Source organism: Urocitellus parryii, chromosome 8 (assembly GCF_045843805.1).
Source record: "Urocitellus parryii isolate mUroPar1 chromosome 8, mUroPar1.hap1, whole genome shotgun sequence".
Classification (NCBI taxonomy): domain Eukaryota; kingdom Metazoa; phylum Chordata; class Mammalia; order Rodentia; family Sciuridae; genus Urocitellus; species Urocitellus parryii.
Window position 1 is genome coordinate 7346663 of NC_135538.1, and position 25771 is coordinate 7372433.

At 54.6% G+C, this 25771-nt stretch overlaps 1 protein-coding gene across 1 annotated transcript; it reads right to left on the bottom strand.

Moving 5' to 3' along the window:
- Positions 1–8: 8 nt before the first annotated feature.
- LOC113185883 (solute carrier family 22 member 1) lies at positions 9–22680 on the bottom strand. Its single transcript, XM_026393150.2, has 11 exons — positions 22103–22680; positions 17264–17367; positions 16678–16832; positions 14999–15167; positions 13576–13690; positions 13329–13435; positions 10760–10974; positions 9068–9176; positions 4688–4800; positions 2929–3028; positions 9–340 (listed from the first exon to the last, which is right to left on the bottom strand). Exons 1-11 carry the CDS (start codon positions 22511–22513, stop codon positions 274–276), a joined length of 1665 nt encoding a protein of 554 aa, XP_026248935.1. The 5' UTR covers positions 22514–22680; the 3' UTR covers positions 9–273.
- Positions 22681–25771: the final 3091 nt, after the last annotated feature.

The window sequence follows — 25771 nt, forward strand, 5'->3', positions numbered from 1 at the left end:
AGCAATATTTAAATTCTCTTGGATCTTCAAATACTTTAGGTGATTAAGTGCTTGATACCCACCGAACCAGCAGTTCCCACTAGAAATGGATAGATAGGTAAAAGACAACCAGGGCTTCACAGGGTTAAAAAGGCAAGACAAAGTATGGCAGAGCCCACTCGGACCATTCTATAGGATTGATATTAATTTGGGGGCAGCAAGTCTGAGGGGAAATACAGAGAAGTCGAGACCTTTGAGGCACATCTGCCTTTTCTTCTCAGAGCCAGCTCCCTCTCAGGTGCCCTTGAGTCCCGACGCTTGGACCTGAAGGTAGATGGTGTTTTCTTTGGCCTTCGCTTTCCTGTGGCAACCAGAAATGAAAATTAAAAGTCAAAATTAAGAAGCAGTCAACATCTCCATCAGGGTTGCAAAGCTGTGTGCAGAGTATCTCAAACATACAGGGAGACCCAGGAGAGCAAGCAACGAGGACAATGGGTTGACCAGGAGCCAGGGCCAGGTCTGGCTTGTGGCCTGCCTGTGTCAGGTGTGTGAGTGGAGGTTTCTTCTTATTATGATGTTTAAATTGGTGGAAAACATCAAAATGAAAATATTTTGTGGCACTTGTAAATGAAATTCAAATTTCCACGTCCAGAGACAAACCTGGATTAGAAGCCAGATTCACCCACTTAGGTAGGTGTGGTCTAGGCTGCTTTCTGCTATGGGGTCAGAACTGAGTCACAGCAACGGATGCCCAGGCCTGCGGGATTCACCTGCCCGTTCAGGGGAGTTTGGCAGCCCCCTGGGGTGGACACCCATGGAGCTGCTGCCTACCACAGGCACCTAATAGTCAACACTCCATCTTGAATCTGGAGGCTTAGGGGGGCCTGTCATTAGTCCTTCATCTGTAGAAGGAGTCTGCAAAAACAGCAGGTGCTGAGCAGGGCTTGGGAGGATGCACCAAGTGCTTCCACTGAGCACTCCACAAAGGTCAGTTAGGGCTACCACCACCACACTCATCCCTGATGTCTCCCCGAAGCAGGGACATAGGAGTCACAGAAGTGATCACTCTGTCAATGGATTGGAACTGCGCATGGAGTTATATAGAGGAGAAGCCCAACAATGAAATGGGATATTATGAAACAGGAAGAGCACTGTGGAGAGCAGAGGAGGTGTGGCTGGGGGCTCGGGCCAGAGCACCTGGCCTCCCGGGAGGGCAATGGAGTGAGTATTGAACACAGCACCTAGGAGAGGACCAGGGGCCTGTCAACAAGACAGAAAGCAATAAAGTGAACCAGACAATACAACATTCCTACCACTGGACCCAGAGAGCATCATCAGCCACTGGAGGAAGCATGTGTCGTTCAGAGAGCACCTGTCGGCGGGCATCACCGGCAGAGCTTATTCAAACAGCTGCCAGAGCCCCACTTTCATTACCTAAGTCAAGACCAAGGAATCTGCATGTTTGCAACTTCCCTTGTGATTCTTCTACATCCAAAGTTTTGAGAATCATTGAAGAAATCATACAATTTTCAAGAAAAGTGGAGAGAATCTGAGATGTATTGAACATTCAGTAAGATAAGGCAATAGATCAATCACAGTCATCGACCTCAGCTGCTGAGTTTCCACGGCAGCCCTCTAAGTTAGGGACGGACCATGTGGTATATTACAGGGAAGGAAATTCAGGCCTGAAGGGCTCAGTGACATTCCCAGAGTCTCAGGACCATGTCTGGATTTAGGCCCAGGTCCTTATGACTCCAGGGACCACTCTCTACCGCACAGGGACCCGTGTCTGGCTACGAAATCCTTGGAACTGAGCCTGGAAATGGGCCTGAGAGATTGAATGCTTCACTGGGGACTTTTGCTTTCTTTTCTTCTCTCCTTCCTTCTTTTCTTTCTTTCTTTCTTTTTTTTAAAGAGATTTAAGAGTAGAATCTGAAACTCTATGAAAGCACACTCCATTACAAGAATCAAGACTTCAAGCCATTTTTTGTTTGAGAATTCACACCCTATATGAGTCAAATGTATGATATGTCAAGATCATTGTATTGTCTTGAGCAACTAATGAAAAAAAAAAGAAAGAAAAATCACTAAAGAATCTGAACCAGGGGCTGGGGTTGTGGCTCAGGGATAGAGCACTCGCCTAGGACATGTGAGGCCCTGGGTTCGATCCTCAGCACCACATAAAAATAAATAAATAAAATAAAGGCATTGTGTCCATCTACAACTAAAAAAAAATTTAAAAGAAAGAAAGAAAACTAGGGATGGAACCACCATTTGACCCAGCTATCTCACTCCTCTGTCTATATCCAAAGGACTTAAAAACAGCATAGTATAGTAACGAAGCCACCTCAATGTTCAGAGCAGCTCAATTCATAATAGCTAAACTGTGGAAGCAACTTAGATACCCTTCATAGATGAATGGGTAAAGAAACTGTGGTATATTTTCAGAATGGAATATTGCTCGGCATTAAAAGAGAATAAAATTATGGCATTTGCAGGTAAATGGATGAATATCATGCTAAATGTATTAAGCTAATCCCCAAATCCAAAGGCCAAATGTTCTCTCTGACAAGTGGATGCTGATCCATAATGGGGGTGGGGGTGGGGAGAATGGAGGAATTTGATCCGGCCAAGGGGAGGGCAGGAAGGGGAGAGGACATGGAGGTAGGAAAGACGGTGGAATGAGACAGACATCATCACCCTAGGTCCATCTCTGACTGCACACATGCTGCAACTCTACATGGTGTACAACCAGAGAAACAAATAGTTAGTTGTGCTCCGTTTGTGCACAGCAAATCAAAAAGCTTTCTGCTGTCATGTGTAACTGATTAGAGCTAATAAAAAATAAATTTTAAAGAAAAGATGGAAGAAAGAGAATGTGTGGAGTGACACCGTGACCCTTCTAGAGGACATGGCTAACATCTCCCACCCCAGCACCCCGGACTTCACCTCTGGAGGTTCTCGGCATCTTGGATGGTCTCAGGCAGAGCAACGCCCTTGGTCTCGGGAAGAAGCAGCGTCATGCCTCCAGCCGACAGGCCCAACACCCCTTCAATGAGACAGATGGCAAGAGGAGGGTTAGAGCACAGGTACCTCCACCTCCAGAAAGGTTCACGGCCACCACAGAGAGGGGGGGAGAGACCCGGCTTACTGCCAAAACCTTGTCAGGGACATTCAGGAGAGAAAACCGTGGGGTAGCCGGGGGAGGCCAGAGGAAGGAAAGGAAAGGAGCCTGTGTACCTCCCCAAAAGAGGGCATAGTAACGGATGTCAAGGGTCAGCGGGGAATGTCGAGCCGCGGGCCTCAAGAAGAATGTGAGACTCGATGTGACGGTTGTGATAGAAGATAGATAGATAGATGATATAGATAGATAGATAGATAGATAGATCTATAGATAGGTAGATAGATAGATCTATAGATAGGTAGATAGATAGATCTATAGATAGATAGATTATAGATAGATATATAGATCTGTAGATAGATGATAGATAGATAGATAGATAGATAGATAGATAGATCTATAGATAGGTAGATAGATAGATCTATAGATAGGTAGATAGATAGATAGATAGATAGATAGAGAAATAGATAGATCTGTTGATAGATAGATGATAGATAGATAGATAGATAGAGAAATAGATAGATAGATAGATCTGTTGATAGATAGATGATAGATAGATAGATAGATAGATAGAGAAATAGATAGATCTATAGATAGGTAGATAGATAGATCTATAGATAGGTAGATAGATAGATAGATAGATCTATTGATAGATAGATGATAGATAGATAGATAGATCTATAGATAGATAGATGTATAGATAGATACATAGATCTGTAGATAGATAGATGATAGATAGATCTATAGATAGATAGATAGATAGAGAAATAGATAGATCTATAGATAGGTAGATAGATAGATCTATAGATAGGTAGATAGATAGATCTATAGATAGATGATAGATAGATCCATAGATAGATAGATGTATAGATAGATATATAGATCTGTAGATAGATAGATGATAGATAGATAGATAGATCTATAGATCTGTAGATAGATAGGTATGGGTATAGAGCATAACACACGTATGTTCCTCCCTCCCCTCCTCTCTCCCCGTTCCTCTGTCCTTCTCTCCCCCTTCCTCTCCCTTCGTGCTCCCCGCCCCTCCTCCTCCCACCCCTCCTCTCCCCCTTGCTGTCACCTGTGCATGGCAGGTCTCTGCCCAAGAATAGCCATTTTGCTGTCTACCAACCCGTATGCAGGTCTTGGAGGGCCCGAGCTCAAGGCTGGGGGAAGAAGGAGTAGCTCCCTCCTCTTTCACTCTCCAACTTTATCAGCAGTAAAGCCCATAAAGCACTTTGATTCCCACTTGTCTCACGTCCTGTTTCCATTTCTAAGCTCCAGAAGCAGAAGGGGTGAGTTCAGCACCTTCAGCCTCCCGCGCTCACAGTAAATGCATGCAGTTAGCCACTGAATGCACGGGAAGCAGGAGGCTGTTCAAGGGCCCGTGGAATCTTGCCCTGGAATGAATGACTGGATTTGGGAGCCATTGGATATCAATCTCTGGCCATTTCCTAGAAATTGTATCTTCTCTTTCCCCAGAGACAGCTGAAGAGGGTGCTGCACCCTCACAGGGTCGGGGAGCATCGAGGACCACACTGTACCCCGCAGGCTGCCAAGGAGGGGCGCAGGCTCATGAGGTCTTACCAAACAGAACAAGGGGCAGGGCTTGCCAGATCTCCATCAGCCTGAAGACCATGAAGGGGGTGAAGATCCCACCCACGTCACACAGGGCGGAGCACAACATCACCCCCAGGTTCCTGAGGAAACAAGGATCCAGAGGTCACATGCTGGGATTTGGTTTCCAAGATGCCGTCTTTCTTATCCTAGAGCCCAGGGCAGTGCCAACTCCTGGGGCCGCCCGGACAGCGCGCAGCACACCTCGGGCCGACTGCGAGGACCAGGAGGAGCCTGTGGACCACCCGTCAGACTGAGAGGGGGTGTCACCCAGGGTGGAAAGGGGAGGGCCACGCCCTGCCCGCCCGCCTCTTCTCAGTTCCACACCAGACACCAGCTCTCAGGCGCGTCACCATGAAGAATCGATCGAAGCCTGATGAAGGTCACCAGCCCATGTGCTCCTGCTCCGACCCTCAGTTCCACACCCTCCTGTCCAGGACCAAGACCTGTTGTCACTGGGAGGTGAGGACACGTCTAGGGGTGACCAGGTCTAAAGGATTTAGGCTCATGTCAGCCCTGGTGCCTGGGAGTGGAGTGCATTGGTTAGGGGTGTGTGTGTGGTGTGTGTGTGTGTGTGTACACATATTAACGTGCTAATATAAAAAACATTAACTTATATAAGCGCTAGGCCTTCTAAATTCTGCATGTTTTCACTTTATGTTGTAACTGTGTGCATCTTGTCCTCCTGTATCTATTCTTTATACTGCTCTCAAGCTGCCTTTCATTTATTAAATGCTTTAATTTTTTCATTTTTTTCCTCTCTGAGTGGCTTCAGTGTCTTCTATTATCTTGCCATCTAATCTCCCAGGAACGTACACATTTGCTCTAAGCTCTTACTTTATAGAGATGACTGACTCATTAATATTTTGCATTTTTTGGTAGCATATCTGTTTACAATTTTCTTCTGCTTTGTGACAATATTCTTTTGGCACACTCTGGGATAAGAGAGATTTTCTTTTTGATCAGGCTTGTATCTGAAACCTCTAAAACTGTGAGCCAAATAAACCTTTTCTCTTATTAAGTTGATTATCTCAGGTATTTTATTACAGTAACACAAAGCTGACTAATACAGCATTTTTGACAGATTATATTCTGACTCAATCCCCTGGGACTGGTGGTCATAACAATGGAATTATTTGTCCCAAAGTTTTTAGACTCTGTACTCAGAACTGCCAGTGTAGGTTTTCTGTTTAGTTGTCTTCATCTCTGTCCTCAGTCCAAGCAACACTATACAAATGAGAGTTTGAGACATGGCCTTTTGATACAGGAATAGGCAGAAAACAGAATGACTAACTCAGAGTCATCACTCAAGGACTCAGAGGACTGTGAAGGTGTAAGATGAGGTTGGGATCTGGAATTTTCTTAGAAGCCACTGATATGTTCACAACGAGAAAGGAGTAATTTATGCAAAGGAAAAAAAAATTAAGGTAATAAACTGAATTCTCACACAAGTCAGGTTAAGATAATGGCAGTTTTTAAAACATCAAATAAAATGGCTACTTTTACAATTAAAATGATCTTCATTTAAAACCAAGTCCTGTGAGATACAGATGGCAATAATTCCATGCAAAGGTGCTTGGCGTTACTAGGGAGTAGGAAAAAGGAGGGCCACAATAACACCCCACCTCCCAGAGTGGCTTAACACCGACTCCCACCCCTGAGGACGCAGAGCGACTGGACCTCTCACACGCGGCCCGCGGGAGTACGAGTGGGGCACCCCCACCGAGTGCACGACCCAGCGTCACACTCCTAAGTTTTACCCCACAGAAGTGAAAACGTGTCCATCCCAACAGCTGTGCACCGATATTCGGAGCAGCTGTACCATGATCACCCCAAACAGGAAGGAGTCCAAGTCCAACCATGACCAGGGGAATGAAGAGAGCAGGTCCAGGCACTGGTCAGCTACACGGCAATCAAAGAGCCACAAGGCAGAACAGTCTGGAAAAGGTGACGCTAAAGGGACAGAAGTCAGATTAGCAGCTGCCAGGAGCTGGAGGTGGAGCGAGAAGGGAACTTACTGCAGAGGGCTGTGAAGAAACCCGGGGGGTGCTGGAAATCGTCTGTATTTCATGGCAGTGTTTAAAAGATTAATGATCTATGCCATCAAAACTTGCTTTCAGAAAGCAGGAATTTGAGTCTGTGTATGCCCGACTTAAAAAAAAAAAAATCTTCAGCACCAAAAGCAGAGGCAACAAACTAAAAAGAGAGAAACTGGAGCTTATCTGATCCAGAACTTCTGTTCATCAAAGGACACAATTAACTGAATAAAAAGGCGACCTAGAGAATGAAAGAAAATGTTTGGAAATCATACATCGGATAAGGCCCCAAGATCCAGAATATATAAAGAGCCACAATCAACAACGACAGCAAGATGGCCCCGGGGCCCAGTCTGATAAGGGGAAAATCACTGCATCAGACTTTTCTCCAGAGAAGACACACAAACGGGCCACAAGTGGGTGAAGAGATGTCCCACACACTGATCACTGAAGAAGTGGAACCCTGGTGAGTCACCCGCTCAGCCCATCGGGGCGGCCGCTATAAAGAAAAGGGAAACAGGCATTGGAGGGACAGGAGAAACTGAAGCCCTGGGCCCCCACGGGGGATGTAAAACGGGCGAGTTGTCGTGGAGACAGGACGGAGGTCACCCGAAAACTAAGAAATAGATTACCATGGACCCACATCCGGCTTTCGTCAAAAGGCCTGGCAAGGTCAACTGAGAGGAGGGAAAGTTTACTGGGCCCACAGTTTCAGAGCTCCAGTCCGTGGCTGGCTGACTCCATGGCTCTGGGCCCCAGGAGGTAGCATCCCCTGGAAGAAGGGCGTGGCGGAGGAAAGCTGCTGAGCTCGGGCAGGCAGCCAGGAGGCCGAGAGGGAGAGCCGGGACAAAACTCACCCCCTCCAAGGCACGGCTACGTGACTCCTTCCTCCACCAGGCCCACTGCCCACAGTCACCCCGAACTGTCACCCCTTCAAGTTATTAACCATTCACCAACTGGACTAACCCACCACTCAGGTGACAGCTCCAGTAATCTGATATTTCAGACCTTCGTGAACACAGGGGTGTCTGGGGGACATCCTAGCTATACCATAAGACCAGTGATTTCCCATCTAATAGGATCCGAAAGAACTGAAAGTAGAGGGCTGGGACTGTGGCTCAGGGTAGACCTGGGTCGATTCTCGGCACCACATAAAAATAAAGGCATTGTGTTGTGTCCATCTACAAAAAAAGATTCTCTCTCTCTCTCTCTCTCTCTCTCTCTCTCTCTCTCTCTCTCTCTCTCTCCTTTAAAAAAAAAAAAGAATTGAGAGTAGAGTCTCCAAGAGATATCTGTGCACTGATGTTCACACCAAAATGTGAGAGCAACCCAAGCTTCCAAGGTCAGATGAATGGATGAACAAATATGTTCTGCACACAATGGAATATTGCTCAGCCTTAAAAAGGAGAGATGAGCATGTGCTACAACATGGGTGAGTCTCAAAGGCATTATGCCAAGTAAAATAAGCCAGTCACAAAAATATTGTACGATTCCACTTAGATGAAGTTCTTAGTCCAAATCGTAGGGACAGAAAGAAGAACGGTGGTTGCCAGGGGCTGGGAGGGAGGAATGGGGTGCTGCTTAATGGTACAGAGTCACCGTTTTGCAAGGTGGAAAGAGCCCTGGAGATTGACCACACAAGGTGAGTGCCCCCGACGGCACCCGCCTGAACACTTTAAAAGGTTTACCATGGTCAATTTCATATTTCACTACATTTCTTGCACGTTCCCCGGTTTAGAGAGCAGTAACATGTCTGAGTGGAGGAAGCACACGGGTCCAGGTCGGGAAGGCGTGGCCCTGCACTCTCTAGCTGTGTGACCCTGGAAGTCCCTCTCCCTGTTCAAGCCTCAGCTTCTTGTGTAAAACTGAGGAGGAGGATGTTCAATAACAACTGTAAAGGTAGCCTGGGCCGTAGGTGTGGAAAGGCTTGTCACTATTAGTCCAGCGTGTAACAGAGCAGCTGACTCCCACACCACCGCCTAGTGCTAACGGGTACTTCAGCTCAGCAGCCCCGCGGCTTGCCCAGCGCTCCCTCCTCCAACCCAGAAGCCTTGTTCTTGTGCCGCCTGTTTACAGGGCCTGGCATGCCCCCTGCCCTTAGTTGACTCCAGTGCCCACATTTCACGTTCTCTCCCATAACCCGGAACCTTCTCTTTGACGCCCAACCCTCCCTCTCTGAGCACCCATTCTTAGCAATACCCAATGTTCAACCTGACCGACCCTTGGGGGCGCTCGGGGAGACGTCCTGCAAACGCTGGTCCTCGCGAGCCTGGCTGGCAGGGGTGTGATGATGTCCCCCACCTTACGCACTCACCTGACGAAGGTGGGGTACAGCTCCATGTTGACCAGACAGATCATCTGCAGCACAATGGTGACCCCCATTCGGCCCAGGCAAGCCACCGCGATATTCAGCCAGTGCTGGTCTGCGGAGACAGAGGGACACCAGGGTGGCACTCTCTCGCCACAGAGGGAAGGCCTGGAGGGCTGGGCCGGACTAGGAGGGCATCCTCTCGGACCCTTTCGTTGTCACACAAGGGCGCTGAGCCCGGAGACTTCAGGACCTGGCGGTGACACCTCTGGGAAGACTCCACTCGTCCCCAGAGACAGGAAGGAGTCTGGGGGCTCCGCTGGCCTCCTGTCAGCAGGCCGACCTGGACAAGCTGTTGGCGTCCTTGGGGTGGATGCTAGCCGCACAGCTCGCGGGTGGTTACGAGTCTCACAGGTAACGTGTCAAATTCCCCCTGTGACCGCGGAATTTAAAGGCTGAGGTCTGTCGATCCTAGAACAGCGCTGCTGCCAGCCATCCTGGAACACCCCAGCGGGTGAGCTAGCTCCCGCCAGGCTCAGCCCTGATGGAGTCCTCTATCTAGTGTCGCTTCCAACCTAAACACTTCCTGCCAGTCACAGGGAGGGTGATTAGGGAGTGAGCCCGGACAGCTGCTGGAGTCCCCATTCCCACTGGGGGTGACCACAGTAACGGGCGTCCCAGGAAGGAACACAGATCCCTCATCACCACTGACATTGTCACCGACATTGCCCCCACACCAGAGTACAAGTGGCCCTGAGCAATACTGGCTCACGACAAGTCCCCTGAGGTCACAGATACTGCACCACCCTGGCCCCTGGCCCCAGACGCTGGTGACGTAGGGAAGGCTCGGTGGGTTTCACTCAGTTGGCGTGAGCCTCCCAAGGAGCGCGGAGGCTGCTCACCGCACACACAGCTCAGGGGCACTCTCGGCCTCTGCTGCTCTCTGCCCCCCGGGGAAGCCAGGCTGAGCCTTGGGAAAGACTCCTCCTGACCCAGCTTCTACAAAACAAGAGAGGAAGGAGCTGGTCCCGGGGGTCGGGGCCATACACAGCATCGCTGCCCTCAGAGAACAGTGTGTCCACTCTGCCCTGCTGGCTGGGCCACAGGTTACAGCAGTCAGAGGTCAGACTGCGCGACTCCCACCCAAAGCCACCAGTGCTCTCCTGCTGTTCTGGGGGTACCGTCCACGGCTGCTGTCTCCTGGCTCACGGGGACCTCGTCTGATGCTTGCCACCCAATGCCAGTCCAGCCGAGCTCCAGGCTGAGCCCTCTCCTCCCGTCCCCTTTCCTGCTGCTCCCTGCCTGAATCTCTCTCCTCGTGGGTCTACATTTCTCTCCTCTCCGTGTGCATGGAGGAGCCGCAAGGCAGCTTCCTGCCACAGGGCTGGGCCGCTCAGGAACAGGAGGACTGATCTGTGTCCACAGAGGCCAGGGCGGCAGGCGGGCGGGCAGGGCTGCACGGATCTGGTGTGACGGAGCAGGAAGGACAGCCGAGGTGCTGGGGGAGGGCGCTCAGCCTGGGTGCCCACAGTCCAGGTTCACCAAACCACACAGTTATAAAGTGCTCATTATATATTAGTCAGACCCCCATTTAAATTGTTAAAGAAAGATGGTGAATGAAGGTGACACCCTTTGTTCTTGTTCCGGGGGCTTATCAAAGCCCAGTTCCCTGGAAGATAACGAACACAGGCCACTCACCTTGTGAGATAAACAGCATGACCAAGCAGGCTGCCCCGGCCACCAGACTGGACAAGGCTAATGGGTAGATGCGGCCAGCACGGTCAATGGTGACCAGGATGATGAAAGCCGCAGGGAGTTCAACCAGAGCGGAGAAGAAGAAGTCTAGGTAGATGTTCTTGCTGGTGGCCCCCATGTGCATGATCAGGCCCTGGTAGACCACAGCGCAGGAGAACCTGGGCAAGAGGAGAGCCCAGTCAAAGGCAAGCTCTGCAGGGGACCAGCAGCTCAGGGAGGGAGCCTCCATCCACTGGAAAGAGTGTGTCACTGGCATAGAATGTTCTAGAGCAATCAAAAAGAGGGCTATAGAAGGGCCCTTGAAGACAAATTCCTTTAATGATGTGAGAGGATGCCTTATGCTTATGAGCTTTCGCTGTGACCATCGTCATCACCCTGGTAACAAGGTCAAGGATCCTGGGCACGACAGAGCGGAGGGGCAGGCAGAGCCTCACCTGCACAGGACGCTCCCTGAACCTCACAGCACCATCTTTAACGGGCACTGTCCGTGCTCCCATGCCCCCGCAGGGCCCTCTCTCTGTAGGTCACAGGACACAGACACAGATGGAGGGGCCTTCCTAAACTGCCCGCTCTCCAGTCCAGTCGGAGAATGCTGTGCGTCACTGGGGAGATATCATTTTGGAAACTAGAGCATCTTAGATCATATCTTTGTCTACATTGTTCAACGAGACTTTGGTCAATAAGAAATCCTGGTCTTGTCCCAGCATGCAAATTGCCTGTGCTCCCCAAAACTGAGATGGCAACTGATGTTCCTAATTAATGTGCCCCCTTGTTTTATAAAAGCCTCAGCCAGAGGATACTTGCGGGGCTTGTTTCTTGTCATTGCTGATTGGACAAAAGGGTCAAAAGGAAAACAAACAAACAAAAAGAATGCACACACCTGTAGCTTAGTGAGTTTAGGGAACCGGAGCCACCCCCGCGCCATTTGGCCAGTGAAGTGGAAACTGTCACACACTGCTGATGAGGAGCACTGGCTCAAGAGAAAAGAACCTACAACTTGAATTTGCCTGTCCACACACCAGGTGATAAATGAGCAGGGCTGCCACCTTCAGGCAGAACCCATGAATTGCATGTACGTATTAAAATAACAACAACAACAACAAAAACCTGTGCTCACTGAGCATTTGCTGTATCTGTACCCCACACTGTTCCAAGCGCTCTACACAGATCATCTCTTTAATTCCCCTATGAGCTAGATACTGTTATTGCTTCCACTGCTGATGAGGATGCTTAGTCACAGAGGGACTGAGGCTCTTTCTAAAGGAAACACAGCCAGGAAGTGGTGGGCAGGTTCCCAGTTTGCAGAATGAAGAGAAGCAGGTGGGGCCTAGGAGGGACGGTGGGAGGTGTCAGGGGCCAGATCACATAAAGCCTCACTTGCGGGTTGGAAAAAGAGACCTGGCTCTATTCTCAGTGGATCCGGAAGTCTGCAGAGTGTGCCAGCAGCCAGTATCCAGATTTGCCTGGATTGGGGGTGGCCGAAACAGAGGCGTCAAATGCCACCTTGAGAGGTGTGTGCTCGGGGTGGAGGGGAAGCTGAGAGTCCAGGTGAGTGAGCCATCACTCCTGTCTGCAGGCTGCCCACAGAGGGGCTGCAGAATCGGGCACCACGGAAACCCGCCAGCTACATGGGGCTCTGCAAGGGCTCACTCTGTGGTTGGGTGCAGGACCCCAGGGCAAATTCAGGGACAGGGCTGGTGAGTGCGAGGCAGGGGCAGGGCAGGGCGAGCCCAGTATCTAACACCCTGGGTGGATTCCGTGGAACAGCAGTTACTCATTCAACTTCCAGCAAATATTTACTGAGGGTCTACCATGCGCCAGGCACTGCCCTACGAAGTCGACTCCTTCTTCAAATAAAGCCTTGTGTGTTAGTGCCAGCAGCTGCTACCAGGACGAGGAACTTCCCCCGGGGTCTGGCCGCTGAGGACCCTGTGTCAGAGAGCCACTTCAGAATCACTGTGTTCTGAGGGACGCCCAGATGGAGGAGCCGATCCAACAGGCGGGGTCCCTTCCCATGCCAGCCACAGAGAGAGGAGCAGACCCTGGCGTGGGCAAGGGGTATGCCGGGAGGGCACGGGAGTTCTGACCAATGGCTAATGAAGGCACAGAGAGACCCTCAAGAGGGTCCTTTGGTTTCTAGATGTGAGAAAAGACAGGGGTCTCCCCTTGGAAGGGCTCAGCTTTCCTGATGGACGTCATCAATCCTGCCACCTTCCGACACCATGTCAAGACCCGCTGCTCCCCACAGAGGAGGCTTCGTAGAGTTGAGGCAGCTGCAGCTCCTCTCTGCCACTCCACGGCCCCGGAACTGTCCTTCCTGTCCAAACGGGCCTTCCCCATGACCCAGCCCCCGGGAGAGAAGGCCCCTCGGAGCTCTCTGACGGCTGACCACTGTGCTGAGACAGCCTCTCCCTGCTCTCCCTGCACCTGAACCACGCTGGGGACTTTCTTTTGCTCCCCGCGTGGGGGCAGCGCCGCAGGCCGGCCTGCGGGCAGCGGGGCAGGGCCTCACCATATGTACATCAGGATGCAGGTGTGCTTCCTCAGGTTGGGCGTGCGGAACAGGTCTATAATGGAAGGGCTCTGCTTGTCGGTGTCGTCCTCTTCCACAGAGAGCATCTAGGAGAGAGAAGATCGTCACCCACCCAAGCTGTGAGTGGGTGGTCCCCGGGGGGCCACGGCCACTGATGGCCGTCCCACCCTGACCTCCAGCACAGCTCCGCCACTCCCCCGGGCAGTGGGAGCCCTTCCTGGTCCACCTGTAGGTCAGCAGGAGGCGACTTCCCATTCTTCCGGGCGATGTGGCTCATTATCTTTATTGCTTGAGTGTTTCTCTTCTGTGACAGCAGCCATCGGGGTGACTCCGGCACACACCTAGGGACACAGTGCATCACCAGGTGGCATTCCCCAGAGCTCACCTGACTAAGTGCTGAGGAGAGGGTGCAGTTGTCCGAGCCACCCCCTCCCCAGGTTGGAACCGTGATTCCTCCAACTGCTTGTGGATGAGGCCGGAGGCTACTGTGTGGTGGCCCGTGTGGCCCTGGCATGAGCTCTGAGGGTCACTCAGACTCAGGTCACCTGCTAAGATTCACAGAGAGCAGGACCACAGCCCCCCACTAGTCTTCTTTCTGTGGAGCAGGGCCCCATGTCTCCAGGAGCGGGCCCCCTCCGTCCATCACCAAGCAATGCTTGGGGGCCAGCTTTCACCTGGGGGAGAGGATAGGTCTACTCCACGTCCACCCACAGTAAGGTCCACCCTCAGCAGAACCGTGGCAGAAGGTGCACAGATATTCCCTCTACTGTTTCCTCTTCCCTCCACGATGACGCTTCTCTGTGGAGCTGGTTTTCCTGCCAGACCCTACAAGGTGCTCACAGCTCTTAAGAGCAGCACCTCATCTGGACTAGTTCTGTTTCACAGTGACGCAGTGTGCACGTTTCCCAGGGACACCCTACTCTGAGCAGCCTTTCAATCATTCATACGTTCATTGGTTCATAAATTGATTCAACCAAGATCAAATACCTACTGTGTGGCTGGGTTAGAGGGGTGTCAGAGCCTTGTCAATGCCAGTGTTACTTATAGACGGGGGGGGCGGGGGGGGGGTCAGCGGGGAGCTCCAAGAGTGCTCCATGCCAGACCACGGGAGCCTCACAGGGCTGCAGGAGGCAGAGCCCTGGTGGTAAAATGACCCTGTTCCTTGTACTAGACACCGAAGGCAGATCATCTCCAAGATCCCTCCGGGCTGCGGAGCGACACCTGGAAACCTGCCCCCTCACCCAGCCATGAGCAGGGACCACCGAGGGCATCTCAGTGCGGGCAGCTGGGCTTCATGTTTCTGGAAGGTGCTCATTGGAAGCCTCGGGCTGGGCAGGCAGCGCTGTGCTCCTGGACTTTAGTCTGACTGTGGCATCGCTCCCGTCTATCTGGGGGTGTGGATTTGGACTGGCTCTGTCTGGGGACAGCTCCCCATGCCATCAGGGTCATCTGGCAACATCAGGAGAGCCTGAGGGCAGAAATGGCCCAGGGCAGGGTCTCCGGGAGCAGCTCCGCCTCACCCATAGGGACACCATGGCCCCTTGGAAGGTGGCCCGTGTGACAGAGGGGCCCTCCGTCCCACCGAGCCTGGCCCCGGAGCGACAGGACTTAGAGCAGGAAGCTGTGCAGACTTGCGGGGGACACATTACCAGTAGTAGAGCAGGAAGAAGAAGGTGGGCAGGGACACGGCCAGCTGGAGCCAGCGCCAGTGGGGAATGGCGTAGGCCAGCCAAGAGAGCCCCAACAGCCCCACGGTGAAGGCCACCTGGTACAGGATCGCCACTGTCATTCTGTAGCCTGAGCCGACACACTCTGTGACTGAAACAAAGAAAGTCACCACTGGACCCTGGGGGAGGCAGCTCTGAGAGGCCCATTCCCACTGGCCTCTTCTCCCAAGCCCCAGCCTGGCCCAGCCTGCTCCCAGCTCCTCTCTGTGTGGCCTCCATTTGCTGCTTGCCCAGCTTCTCCGCCTACCTCCACCAGCTGGCCCAGCCCAGACTCCCAGGGGCCGGGTTGCCCTGTGCCCTCCGACCGCCCTTTCTCGGGCTCCTCCTTCCATGTTTCTCTCCTGGGCTTCAGGCTCAGCCTCTCTTCCCACGTCTTCCCCTAGAAGCTCTAGGCTGAGCTGGACATTCTCGGGGACCATCAGCTTTGCACTGCAGAGTGTCTACGGGGGGTGGGGCTGTTCTCACTGTTAGGAGGCTCGGCGGCACGAGAGGTCTCCTGTTCTGTGGCAGGCAACCCACGTGGTGGATATTTATACTAAATACTAGGTTGGAATGTGTCTGCACCGTGGGGGAACAAACAGCAAGAAGAAGGCAGATCAGGAACGTGGTGGGAGGGAGGCCGTTTTACACAGGGCTGGTGGGACAGATGGATGGCCACCTTATCTATCTCAGCACCCCAGCCCCTACCATTGCCTGCCCAGCAGCACCAGGGACCACTGGAGAGGCGATGGCACAGCGGGCATCGGTCTGAGCCTACCCTACACCCAGGGCAAAGCACCGGCTCCTGCAGCAACCCCAGGGAAGAGGGCACCGTCATATTCCCATCTTGAAGCTTCTGAGGCACAGAGAGATCATGGCCCTTGCCCCAGATCACACAGCTGCTCGGTGCTGGAGCGTGGATTTACCCCAGCTGCTCCTCTATCCATGACCAAGCAGCGCCCGTGGAGCACCCGGGACGTCAGCTGAACCACCAAACGTAACCCAGTGCTCGTGGATCTCGAGGCAGGAACACGGATTCTCCCGGCCCTCGTGGACGGCCCTCGGAAAGCCAAGCCGTAGGACACCAGTCTTAGAGGAGCAGTCTGGCTCTTTGTTTTTTTCTTAAAAGAGCAGAAATGTGGCTTGGCTTCCCTGGGCCGCTGGAACCCATCCCTGGGCTCAGGTGACTCTTTTATTTGCTCTCCCCCAGGAGGGAGTTCTGTTTTCTGTTCTGACCCTTCCTAGAATAAAGAAAAGCTCATGTGCAGACTGCTCGCCTGGCTGACTCCTGGGGTTTTAAAAACTCCTCTGTCCTTTCCTCCCGGCTCTGGACTGCCATCTAAGCCATCTGAGTTCTATTTCTTTTAAGGAGTTGCTGGCTCTTTCATACTTAAAACACTCCCCCGACCCCACTCGGCTTCCTGCAGCCCCCCACAGCCACAGCCACAGAGGAGAAAAGGAGGCCACACCGACCCGCGCCTGCCCCGGCCCAGGACACACAATTAACCACCACGGTTCTCTGCCCTGAAGACTCCCCTTCCCTCCGAGCGCACCCCCCACCGCCCCCTTCCACCCACCGCCCCCTCCCTGGGCCCAGGGAGACCTCAGCCCTGGGTGATTACTCAGGGTGTAGCCAGACATCCAGGTGCCCTTGCTGACCGTCCCCTGCAGCAGGCGGAAGAGCAGCGTGGACGTGTAGTCTGGGGACACGGCCGTCAGCACACCGGACAGGGCCATGACCAGCGAGGTCGCCAGGAGACACAGCTTACGGCCAAACCTGAAGAGACAGAGGTGGGAGGAGGCTGAGGACCTGGGCCAGTCACCCCACCTGCCCACGGACCCCCCTCCTGGGCCTGGCAGGCCGAGCCCACACAGCTCCCAGTTCTGCACTCAGGTGGAACTCCTGCCTCGCCACGGGCCCTGCCTCAGGAGTGTGCCTGGCCAGCATCCCTCTTCTCAAGGTGACCCATCCACCCACGGGCTGTGACACTCCTTGACTCACTCCCCTTTCCCTGGGCCCCTGCCCCACCTCTGACCTGTACATGGCTCCACCTTCCTCCCCCAGGCAGCCTCACAGCAGCTGGAAACTGCCACCACGTCCCATCTCTGCCACCTTCTGCAACGGGCTCCAGCTGGCCAGGTCCTCCACCCCTGCCCCAACCCTCTCTTGGCGCGGTGGGGAAGTCGACAGGACCAGCCTGCACTCACCTGTCTGCGATATAGCCGACGCCCAGGGACCCGAGGAAGAAGCCCAGGTTCACGCAGGACTGAAAGAGGTCCACCTTCCAGGCGTCAGCACACACCAGGTCAAACTGCCCCAGGGACCCAGAACAGAAGGGCACGTGAGCCAGACCCACACCTTCCACCCTCCCTCCAGACAAGGCCAGGCCCCTCGGAGAGCTCCAGGTTGTCCCTGGCACGGTTTCCTAAGACACAAGACAATGAGCATCCACACACTCCTCTAACAGCCTCCAAGTGACATGCGCTAAAGCAGCTGTGGTCCTGTGCTTTGTCCTTCATAGTCGACTGTCAAAGGACAAAACGACTTTGGAAAAGGAGCAAGAACAGGTGGACCTCAGAGGAGACGTGGCTGCCAGGTCAGTTCTCTAGAAAAAATAGAGCCTCATGCTTTCCCAAAAATAAGTGTAGCAGAAGAAACATAAGAGGTTTTCCAGAGTTAGTTGAGGATCCTCCATGTGTTTAATTGGATGAATTCCACCAGGGACAGTGGACATTCTGTCACAACTGAGTGGCACCTGAGAGGGACAGAGGCAGGGGTGAGACAGTGTGGCGTCTAGGGGCGGCCAGCACAGTAGTCTCATAGGGTGACATCTGACAGCTAGGAGGAGACTCAGAGGGCCCCACGTGACACGAGCCATAGAAGGGTGGACTCCAGGGAGACCAGAGGCAGGGAGGCAGGAGCTGGGCTTCCTCCCCCTCCCGCCACCCTTCCTGGGCTTCCTGCCCTCCTGTCCCTCCTGTCCCTGTCTTTCCTTGCTTCCGATTCATGGCTCCATCAAACAAGCAGCACTGCGGAGCGTGATGGCAGTAAGTCACCTGGCGACTTGGAGCCCCAGTCCCCATCTGAAACAGGCATGTGGACCTGTCCTGCCTCACCCTGTGAGCTCAAGGGCTTTGTCTGATTTTAAAGTGTTTTATCATCCCTCCCCACACGTCCAAAGTTGCCGTCAGACATTCAGAGTCTCAGGCTGAACTCAGCCGGCGGTTGTTTTCTGCAATGGAGTGAAGACTCTGCATTATGCGGACTTTCAGGAACAAACATAAGCCTTGCCATCAGCCGTCCTGTCCCATGGAGTGACAAGCTCAGTGTCACTCATTCTCTCCACCAATCCCAACGTTCATTTCCTTTGAAATGTGACTGGAAGCACACCTGCCGGTGGAGCCTCTCCCAGGTGGCCCTCCCAGGCTGCCATTCTGCAGCCGTGGACCCACAGGTTTTCCTGCGCCTTGGGTTCTGCCATTGGAACACAGGAGGAGAGCTCATCCTGGGTTATCTGGCTGTCCCAGGGTGTGGCTCCAACTGCCAGGGTCTGCTTCAACGTCCCCCATATCAAGAGGGACAGTGCTCTACAGCACTGAAGTCACGGGGTGGAAAGGGACGTGGGACTGTGACCCCTGGCCTCACTCATCTCTTCCTGGCCGCTGCTTTGGTTTCATTCCATCTTTGCAAGTCTGTGCCTCTGTCAGTTGCCCTGTCCCTCTCCTGACAGGCTCTGGTGGCCACCTTGCCCGGGCTTCATGCACAGCCAGACCCTCCCTGGGGCTGGAGCAAGCCGGTCTCTTTCAGCCTCACTTCCAACCCCACTGCCCGCCAGGGTGGACACTGCCAAGCCGTGGGGATCAGTTCCTAGTGCCACCACACGCAGGCTCATGTGTGCACCCTGGGGACACAGGCCTGGCCCCACAGAGAGGCCGGTGGGCACAAAAGAGGGCCAGAGGAGCTGTCCTAGGCCCATCCACTGGCCCTTCCCAGCACAGCAGAGGAAACAACAGGGATCGTTCTCCATTGCCTCACCCCAAGAACCACCCAGGTCCCCGTGAAAACCCCTATTCTCCGTGGTCACAAGTGGGGATGCAGGTGGCCCCGCAGGACTGGGCAGCCTTGGGATGCAGCGGCCTGACACCCTCCCCTCCTCTGCTGGGGAATGGCCCTCTCACTCTGTGCTCAGGCCTGGGGGAAGCCGTGGCCGCCTGGGCTGGTGTGGGCTATGGCTGAAGCCAGGGCCGGCAGAGCAGACCCTCCTGATGGGGAGTCAAGAGCCAGGGACATCCCATCCCTTCCCCAGGAGCCTAGGCCCCAAGCCTGGGAGAGGGAGTTGAACCTGGTGTTCAAACAAGGTCGTTCATCTTCCTCCTCCAGCAGTTCCAATGTCCAAGGCAACCCTCGGTTAAAGATTAGTTCTACAAAAGGGATAACTGCAGTCAATCCTCAAGAATGGTCTCCAGTTCAGGATAGGGAGGGAGGGGAGGGCAGCCGAGAGCCGCTGCGGGGAGGATTAAAATGGGAGCTAAGGCCTGTCTCCTCTGCCTCCTGCCCCACGCTGCTCTTCCTTCTGCACGAATCCCAGCACCCGCAGACTCAGTCCAGCACCGTGGACACTCCTCCTGACAGCGGCTCGCCCTCACTGTCCCTGCTGGTCACAGTCCCAGGACTCTCAAAGTCCTCACCAGAGCTCTGGCTTTGGGGCTCATTTGGAGCCCCCTCGTCACTACACAGAGCCCATCGCTTCTGTGAACCTCTTCTGTCCTCCTGCCTCTGGCCCCTCCTCCCCGTTTCTGCAGCCTGCTCACCGCCTCTTCACATGGCCGAGCTGCTGCTCCTGGTCCTCAGCCCAGGGCTCAGTGGCTCCCTTTGCCTGCTCCCCTCAGGCCAGAACCCGCAGCCCCCTCCTTCTCCCTGACCCACAGCAACTTCCATACCCTGATGGCACGGTGGCATTTCATCGCCATGACAACCATGTGGATTGACATTTCTCATCTGGGCTCTTTTCTTGGCCTCTTCCTGCATCTCCCTATCTCAGAAGACTCCGATCCCACCACCAACCTGCTTCCAGCCCATTCACTGGGTCTAGTTAGGGTTGTCTCGCTCCTTTGCCTAAATAAGACCAAACCCCTTCATTTAGCTTTAAGGTGGGTTTGCCAGATGTAGCGAATAAAAATACAGAGTGCCCTGTTAAATCTGAATTTCAGATAAGCAATCATCTTTTTAGCATAAATACATTCCATGAAACATCTGAATTCCCAACCCCAGTTATCAATATAAAATATTGTGCAATATCCAAAATATCATTATCCTAAACAACAAAATGACATTATCTAGCCAGGTTCAGTGTCACGTGCCTGCAGCCCCAGCTCCTCAGTCGCCTGAGGCAGGAGGATCACTTGAATCCAGGACTTTGAGACCAGTTTGGGCAGCAGAGCAAGAACCCAACTCAAACATTTTTTAAAATTCTATTATTTGAAATTCAAATTTAACAGGGTACCCTATATGTTATCTGGTAACCCTGAGGACTCCATAACTCCCCGAGGTGGCACAAGTTAGCTGACTCTTGAACTTGACTCACGCTGTTCCCTGGGCCTGGGATTCACTCACTGCCCTTGCCTACCCCCCACCCTCCCCACCCCCACCGCCTCACCTTGGCTGGCCAACTCACCCTGAGGCTCCGGGCCTGAGCGCTCTCCTCCTCAGAGCACCTCCCAGGCCCTACTGAGGCTGTCACTAGTGGACACCGTCTCAGTCCTGCCACACCCCCCCTGAGGCTGCAGACGCTGTGAGGGAACTTCACAGCAACTCCCCTGTCCCCTTGCAGGGTCACCCCCAGTGCTAGGACAGAGGGAGAGCTCAGAACATGTTCACTGGAGATGGACGGACGGACGAGTGCCTGCGCGGAGTCCTTTCCTGCACAGTGCGTCTTGGCCCAGAGAACAGCAGGTCCCGGCCTGGGCCCACAGGGTGGAGCACCCCTGGCAGGTGACCCAGGCAACTTGGCCACCACTGGAGGGTGCCTTGGGGACGGTGTCCACTCAACAGCATGGACCAGCTGCCCCAGCACCTGCTCTCCCCAGGTGAGCAGGCTGAGTGTTGACCAGGTCAGGGGAGGGGCACTGGCCTTTCCACCAGGAAGAGCCCGAAACATGTTGGCATCGAGGAAAGGGGTGGAAGGAAGGAGACTGAGAAGCCCTGAGCAGGCCGGAGGGGCGATGGACAGTGGGGGCGGGCGTGGGAGGGTGTCCTCCTGTTCTGGGTGTATGATGTCCTCACCAAAGCCAAGCCATGGCTAACAGCCTCTGAATGGGTCTAGGCCTATGGCTTCTCCAGTTGACCAAGTGCCCACAGAAGGTCCATAAAGGGAGAAAATATCGTGTCACTTTTTACTAAAAAATTCTCCAAGCAAAATGCTCAAAGGACCAATTAAATCATCCAAGCCAGGCCCCTTGGACACCACTGCCCTGCCCCACAGGACACAAGCAGGAGCACACAGCATAATGCCTTAATCACGGTTGTCAGCTGAATCCCAGAACACTGTGTGGCAAGGTCTTATGATCCCAGTTCAATGATGAAGACTCAGAGAGGCTGAGTAACTTACCCAGTGATGCTCAGCTAGTAAGGAGCACGTCTGGGATCAACCGAAGTCAAGGCGACTCCACACCACCTCAGTGGCCGTCATTTAGGTCACCACTTGGGGTGGGGGGAGTTTCATAACACCAACCATGGGGAAGCACAGACGTGAAGTTGTCGGCTCTGGGAAAAGCCAGGGGGCAGGAGTAGAGCAGCCCTCAGACTCCCCGTGAACCCCAACAATGCAGCGCGTCTGTGAGCTGTCCTCCCAGAGGCCCAGCCTCCTCCTACACCCAGAGTTTGTGGCAAAGAATGCAGGAGGCCAGGACCCAGCCCGACACCTCGACCTGCACACGGACCAGGACCCTGCCCTCTTGTCTGTTGAGAAACTGAGCCAGACGAGACTTGCTGTACATCTCCTGTCCCTGAAGTCTTCACATCACCCTGAGTACAGAACCTTGGCCTACCTCAGTGACGATGGAGGAGCCAGGAGTGTCGTACACCCAGCCATGCTGACAGGGGACAAGTGGCAGGTGGCTCCTGTTGACAGCCAGGCTGGCCAGGGGGTCCACGCAGCCGAGGGTGCTCTGGTTCCAGTCCACCTCATACTGCATGCACTGGCGGAGGAAGGCCTCGTCCGCAGCCCCCAGGCCGGGCACGGTATAGTTTAGCTCCTCCGCTGGGCTCCAGCCGCATCGCTGGCTCAGCTCAGACACCCCGGGGCTCCGGCAGTGGTGGGGGGGGCTGAAGCCCAAGAAGACGATGCCCAGGTAGATGGGGGCTAAGGCCGCCGAGGTGAAGCATAGCGTGAGGAAGACTCGCTTCTGGTACCAGCCAAATTCCCCAACCTGCTCTAAGACATCGTCCACGGTGGGCATGGCTGGTCAGCACACTCGCCAATTTGGCCAGACCTGCTCGGTCTGCAGCGGCCAGATTCAGTGTCTCTTTTAAAGTTCTTTGAAATGAGAGGTTTGAAATCCAGTTTCTGCCCAGGCATGATACATCTGGAAAGCCACCAACTAGCACCGACCTTTTACCCCCGGGCTGTAGGAGGGCAAGGGTAGAAAGCACGCAAGGGCCACTGTTTGCTCTGCTGGGAAACCAGTCAGCTCAGCGCAGGCCCCGAGGGCACCGGAGTCCACCCAGAGCAGGAGGAGGGGCAGGCCGCAGGCCAGGAGCCCTCCTCCCCCAGGCCCCTCCAATGAGATTATCTATTAAAGAAATTCCTATAACCAGATAAGCCCTGGTGACGCGCTGACTGCCCTTTTATCTCAGCCTGCAGGCCTAACGGGGCCACAGGCCTGCACAGCCTCCTTCCCAGCCGCCTCCGTGGAGCCTGCCCCGCACACAGGTGCAGGCCCTCAGGCCTCTGCTCTGTTGGGCTCAGGGGATGTAGGACCAGAAACTCAGGGAAAAGGGGGTGATGAAGAACCACCGGCCACTCGGGGACCATTCAGGTCAGAAACACCAGCCTCAGGCCAAGACGAGTGCCGATACACTCCTTCTCGTGACAGCCTTGGGGTTGGTGCCATTGCCCGGCCCTCCCCACACCTGGAGAGCAAGGCAGGCGCACTCAAGAGCGCTGTCAGAGTTCTCAGTGGAGATCCGGGCTTTGCAGTCCAGTGCTGTCCTGAGGACCTGTCACCAGCTGTTTGTTGGGTTCTGGGTTCATTCCACAACCCTAACCTAACCCTACCCCTAACCCTACCCCTAACATCATAGCATGTCCAATGCTATGATAGGCCATGGACCACGGAGCTGGGACAGTCCCCAACTCTAAGCAGCTCACAATCTGTCGGGGAGACAGACCTGTAAAGGAACAATCACCAGAGCAGTGACCGCAGCCAGCAGGACCAGGGGGCCCCCTAACACTGCCCCTTTGCCCACATGGACCTCAGCAGTTAGCAGACTGAGCAAGAGGAGAAGGGTGCCAAGCAGGGTGTGCCAGGCCCTGCCAGGTGGCCCCAGACCCCGCCTCCCAGTGCTCACACCTTGAGTGTGCAGAACCTTTCCCACCAGATGAAAACAGCAAATGTCACGGTGACACCTCTGTGATTTTGTCACATAAGGTTGCAGCATCCAGCCATCCCCGGTGGCACATGCACACCTGTAATCCCAGCTATTCAGGAGGCTGAGACAGGAGGATCAAAAGTTCAAGTCCAGCCTGGGCAACATATGGACACCTTACCTCAAATAAAAACCAAGGAGGGGTGTGGCTTAGTGGTGGAGCACCCCTGGGTCCAGTAACACACCCACACACACACACACACACACACACACAGGTTGCAACTGCATCTTCTGCAGCCTCTCTCCCCTTGGTTTGAGGAAGCAAGTGGCCCAGGCAAGGTCCTGAGGCACCCGGGCTGATAACCAGCAAGAAACCAAGATCCTGAGTCCTGTGACAACCACGTAGGCTCGGCAGTGCATCTTTCTCCAGGCAAGCCTTTGTGATGAGGCCACAGCCCTGGCTGGACCCTGGCTGCAGGGTGCAGCTGCCCGGTGGCCATGCTCTCCACCCACAGAAGCTGGCCCATGGCTGGCACTGATACCAGGTGGTTACACAGTGACAGACCAGCAGACCCTGGGTCCTGGGCACAGGTGCAGCCTGGAGGGGTGGGCTTGGCTGGGCTCCAGCTGTGCTGGTACCTCCGCCCTGTCTGCAGTGTCCACTCTGTGTACTCCACGTGCCCAGGCTTGTTTCCGAGGCCAGGGCCTCCACGGCACGGCAGGGCTGGAGGCTGGCATGGGCCAATCGACCCTCTGCTCTTTGGCCTGCTGGGGGTACATAGGCAGCCTCGCTGGCTGGCCACCTCCAGCCAGGGTTCCAGCCCGGGCCGCCTGCTCTGCTCAGGGAAATGCAGAGCATGCGTCTGTTGACCGCGGGACAGAACAGAACCAGGCGGTCGAGTCCTCTGGCCTCCATCCTGGAATCCCCCCATCCCAGCTCATCAGTGCTCCCTGCCTTGGATGTGGGGGGCCGACTGGGTCCTGAGGCCCCTCCACACTCCAGAGAAACCTGGCGGTCTCCACCAGACCTATGCCTTCTGGAGCCCACCTGGGCCTCAGCAGATGCCGCTGCCTCCCCAGGGCAGGCTCCTGGGAGCCCAGTTTGTGAAACAGCTAGGTTAGGGCCAGCTCTGCACTGGGCTTTGGCCTGCACTTGCTGGTGAGAGGTGATTGGCACCACCAGGCAGAGAACACGCCCTCCCCCTTCAGTCCTAGAGGCACCTGACATGGGCGAGGGTCCAGGTCCCTCACGTGACGCAGGAGCATCCGAAGCTAGCACACAGCCACTGGGAGTGCCTTTCTCTTGTCTCTGCTCCGTGGGCGCCTCGAGCCCAGGGATCCACACTGGCTTGGTCAGAAGCGGCGTGGGCGGCAGCTCTGAAACCCCCCTCCCTGGGAGTCTCCCTCCTTGGACGTGTCAGCCTGTGGGCTGCTGCTGGGAGGGAGGAGGCACAGGCGAAGCCCTCCACAGAGACAGGCCGGGCATGCACACAGAGCTGGAGGCCTGCCCCCTCTGCCAAGCCCCGAAGTGCCCACTCCCCTGAGAAGGGTGCGGTGTGCGTGGGAAGCAGCCAGGCTGCAGGTCCCACTCTCAACCTGCGGGGGAGGAACCCAGCGGCCCGGCCCCAGCCCCTGGGCCAGGCCTGACGCCACTGTTCCCTCGCTCCATGGGGAAGCAGCGGCCAGCTTCGGGGCCTGTGTCATGATTCTGTCAGCTCCTGCTGAATATGCCACCCGGACACGCCACTGGGGCCCACTTTGGGATTACTTTGACCTGAAGGCCATTAGGAAGTGGTGTCAGGAACGCCCCCGGCCTCCTCCTCCTCGTGGGCCACAGGCAGGGCTCACGCTCTCCTCTTCTCCTTCTGTGCAGGGAGCTGCTCCTCCCACCAGCTCAGTGGCCTCAGACCCTTGGCTTTGGCTGGTCCCTGCAGGGTCCTCCCTTTTCCTGTCCAGGTCCACAGCAGGAGGGCCAGGCACCCCGGCAAGTGACACTCCAAGGGAGATGAGTGGTGGGGCCTGTGGCCACCCAGAACTCTCCGTTCCTGTGAGCACGCTGCCCCACGAGGGACAGAGAAGCAGTGAGTGGGCATGGCGGGGCAGCCTGGACCAAGGGCCGCTGTGCTGCA